The sequence below is a fragment of the Physeter macrocephalus genome, chromosome 20, assembly GCF_002837175.3.
Source record: "Physeter macrocephalus isolate SW-GA chromosome 20, ASM283717v5, whole genome shotgun sequence".
NCBI lineage: Eukaryota > Metazoa > Chordata > Mammalia > Artiodactyla > Physeteridae > Physeter > Physeter macrocephalus.
Window position 1 is genome coordinate 2,649,920 of NC_041233.1, and position 4,381 is coordinate 2,654,300.

The window sequence follows — 4,381 nt, forward strand, 5'->3', positions numbered from 1 at the left end:
AGAGGTCACAGCAGTGAGAGGCCCGCGTACAAAAAAAAAAAAAAAAAAAAAAGCAACCACAGTAGGAACATTTCAGAATAGTTGTAGGTAATGAAAGGAGGGAGTGCTTGAGAATGGTGTCCCGCGGTGGGGAGGTCTAGGAGGACGAAGACTTGAAAGAGGCCAGGGTCTAATGATTAGATTTGAAAGAAATATTAACGTTTGTTATGCTTTTTATAGTAACAATGAATGAAAAAAAGAGTCCAAACATCCAACATTAAAAGTAATATCGTGGGAGAAACTTAAATGACATGGAGGAGCGTTTATAACATTAAGTAAAAAAAAATCAGGAGACAAATCAAAATGTACGTGTGGTGAGGGAGAGACTTTTCACAGGCACAGAAAAAAAGCATTCACTGAAATGGTCTCTGGCGCATTGGGAGACTCTTGGTTTTAATTTTTTTCTTTGTGCTTTTCTGTATCTCCTCCATTTGTATAATGAACATGTATCACTTTGGTAATTTAAAAATTATATTAAGAAATTAGGGAATACAAAGGTGACGGTGCAGCCGCTAAAATATTTTTAAACAATATTTAATATAGGGAAGTATTCAGAATACAGTTGATAAGGCAAGATAAACTATATTTGGTAGGGTCCATGTTTTAAATTTAAAAATATGTATTTTTATATCTATGAATGAAAAAAATAAGGGAACTAGTAAGTGTTAAGAGCAGTTATTCCCAGGGTGTAACATTGTGGGCAGTTTATCTTTGCTTGTATGTTTCCACGTTTCCAAATCTTCCATAATTAGCCTGCTGAGTAGTATAGGGTAGTGGTTAGGAACGGGGTCTGTGAAGCGATAAGGCTTCAGCTTGAATCATGTCTCTGTCCTCTGAGAGCTGTGGGACCTTGGCCGAGTGATTTCACTTCTCTGTGCCTTGGTCTCCCCTTTGTGAGACGTGGCAGTGACGATAACTACCTCATAGGTTTGTCATGAGCATTTGCCCCTTCATATAAGGTAAAGTTCTTAGGATAGTGCCCGACACTTAGGAGGCAGCGACGCATGCTAGCTGTACTTATTATTACTACTATTACTTTCATCATCAGAAAAACAAACTTTTAAGAATTAACAATTCAGAAGTCGTTGGTAGCCTAATAACGAGCAGTTTCAGGGGCTGGTTGGATAGAAGCTGAATTGCAGTGGGTTGAAAGGAGAAAAGAAAGTAACACAGCAAAATACAGACTGCTCCATAGTAGCTTATATGGGAGCACTTTTGTCTCGAGTTTGCACCCACGTAGTTTTATTTGATTTGACATAATCTTGACTCTCTGATGTACGCTTTAATTTTTAAAACTAAGTGAGAGAGGCAGACAAAACAAATTTATTGGTGTGATTGACGAAATCTGTAAAGTTGATCAGATTACTCTAGAGCCTAATGTCCCACCTTTGCTATGTTTGTTAACTTTCATAAAGGGGCACTGGCTTTATAAAGATAGCAGTCAGAAATATGATAATAAAATATTATAATTCAATATCAATTCATTGATCCTAATAATAGCTACATTTCTTTTTCTTTTTGGTAATTTTATTCTTTTTTTTTATTTTTATTTTTGGCTGCGTTGGGTCTTCGTTGCTGCGCACGGGCTTTCTCTAGTTGTGGCGAGTGGCAGGCTCCTCTTCGTTGCGGCGCACGGGCTTCTCATTGCGGTGGCATGTCTTGTTGCGGAGCACGGGCTCTAGAGCGCAGGCTCAGTAGTTGTGGCGCACGGGCTTAGGTGCTCCGCGGCATGTGGGATCTTCCCGGACCAGGTTTCAAACCCGTGTCCCCTGCATTGGCAGGCAGATTCTTAACCACCAGGGAAGTCCAATAGCTACATTTCTTTTTCTTACTATATGAAAACCTAACATCAGTATACTCTGCTCTTATTTTATGTCATAGAATAAAAATTTTGGCTAAGATGAAACCTTACCAACGTAGTTTTACAGCATGTGCATTACTTTCTTTCATTTGCCTTATCCACAGAAGGAGCTTAAAAAGTGGGATGAGTTTGAAGATGTTTTGGAGGAGAGGAGGCATGTCAGTGACCTGAAATTTGCCATGAAATGCTACACACCTCTTGTCTACAAGGGAATTACTCCTTGCAAGCCAAGTGAGATTAAATGTAGTGTTCTCAATTCTGAAGAGGTCCATTATGTCATTAAACAGGTAAGTGATTCTCTTCAGCCATAGCCAGATTTGTTCATTGTCAGCAAGTTCTATCTCTTCTTGATTCTATGAATTTATTTTGCTATTTTTAATGTATCTTTTTAGATTTTGCTATATTTAGCACATTCATCAAATGTTTATTGTACCCATAATGCATCTTAGCCTCTTTGCTAGACATTGTGTCTAATAGCTAGTTGAGCAGCGTTCTTGACCTCTTAAGTGTATAGTCTAATAGGGAATGATGACAGTTGTGCAGTCAGTTACAGTGAAATATGATACAAGACATGCTAACGGGAGGCCAGTGTACAGGGGCATTAATTAGTTATAAGAGCAACTAATTTTGTGTAGGGAGTTAGAGAAGTGATTTATAAATGAGGCCTGAAAGATGTTTGGGGGTTTTCCAGGTGAAGTGGGTGAAGAAGAGTGTTCCTAGCAGACCAAATAACTTTTTCCCTGTGGTTTTCAACCTCATGGCACATTAAAATTATTCAGGGAGGGGCTTCCCTGGTGGCACAATGGTTAAGAATCCGCCTGCCAAAGCAGGGGACACAGGTTCGTGCCCTGGTCCGGGAAGATCCCACATGCTGCGGAACAGCTGGGCCCGTGCACCACAGCTAGTGAGCCTGCGCTCTAGAGCCTGTGAGCCACAACTGCTGAGCCCACGTGCCACAACTACTGAAGCCCGCGTGCCTAGAGCACATGCTCCGCAACAAGAGAAGCCACCGCAATGAGAAGCCCGCGCACCACGATGAAGAGTAGCCCCCACTCGCCACAACTAGAGAAAGCCCGCGCACAGCAATGAAGACCCAACACAGCCAAAAACAAAAAAATAAAATAAATAAATTAAAAAAAAAAAATTATTCAGGGAGCTTTTAAAAATCCCTGTGCCTACGTCTCACCCTCATACCAATTAAATCAGAATGTCAGGAGTGAGGAACCAGGCATCCGAAGTTTTTTAAAAGCCCAGTCAATTCCAAAGTATAGTGAAGTTTGGGACCCACCAGCTTATTTTAAGGAGAAGAGCGCATGTATGTTCATGGTATTGAGAGATGTTCAATGGAACCAGACTGAAGAGAGCAAAGAAGGGGTAATGACAAGAATTGGGACTCGAGAGGAAAGCAGGGGCCACATCGTGAAGGGCTTTGAAAACCGTCTAAAGGAATTAGATTTATCCTACATACAGTGCAAAGCCATGGAAGGGTTTCAAGTTGCAGTGTGGCATGATCAGTTTATGTTTTAGAAACACCGTTCTGCAGAAAAAGGAGACAGGAAGGCCTGTGTGTGATGCTCCTGCAAGTAATCCCTTTGTAGGATCATAGCTGCCTGGACTGGTAAGTGGTTATAGAAACAGAGAAATGGACAGATTTAAGAAATGACCAGTTGGGTGAATGAAGTGAAGGAAAGGAAGAATCAAGGCTGATAGAGCCATTCACTGAGATAGGGACTTAGAAGAGGGCTTAGGAGAGAAGCTGTGCTCTGTTTTGCACACGTCATTTGAGGACATCCAGATAGAGGCCCTTGGCAGGCATGATCGGAGCTCCCCGATGGCAGGCTCTTGTATCGTATCGTGCTCCTGCGCCTTGAGGTTCACGGAGAGATCCTGCTTCTTTAACTTTTAACTGGAGGTTAGTCAGGTTTGTGGCCTTGGGAAAATTCTTCATTTTGCAGCGGCAGTGGCGTTGGGGGCTGCGTCACACGCCTTGCGGGATATTAGTTCCCTGACCAGGGATGGAGCCCAGGCCCAGACAGTGACAGCACGGTGTCCTAGCCACTGGACCAGGGGTGGAACCCGGGCCCAGACAGTGACAGCACGGTGTCCTAGCCACTGGACCGCCGGGGAGCTCCCAGGAAAATTATTTATTATCTTTATTATTTGCTGTCTCTTTTATTCTGATTCGGACATATGACCTGTGCTCTTAATCGTATTGTTGTGATCTATCTTGGGGAATCTATTAATCTTGTCTGACTGAAGTTATTTCGTGAGTGAAGGCAAGTTCTCTGTCTCTCTCTCTCTTTTTTAAATTGCTGTATTCCTGGTGCCTAGCACATAGTACACGTTCAATAAATATTTCTTGAATTAATGAATGGAAAAAAAATACTTTGGTCCTATCCACAGAGATTGTGGTTTAATTGGTCTAGGTTAGGACCCAGGCATTTCTCTTTTCTTCTTCTTCCTTTTTTTTTTTTTTTTTTT

The 4,381-nt window shown here is 41.8% G+C and overlaps 1 protein-coding gene across 2 annotated transcripts in view; it reads left to right on the plus strand.

Annotated features, from left to right (window-relative positions):
* Positions 1 to 4,381, plus strand: part of GNPAT (glyceronephosphate O-acyltransferase) — a 32,286-nt gene that overhangs the window by 7,607 nt on the left and 20,298 nt on the right. For both annotated transcript variants that reach the window (XM_007127601.4, XM_024117057.3), the window contains one exon: positions 2,005 to 2,187. In XM_007127601.4, coding sequence (XP_007127663.2) covers positions 2,005 to 2,187 — 183 coding nt within the window. Of the gene's footprint in view, positions 1 to 2,004; positions 2,188 to 4,381 lie in introns of those variants that run through there.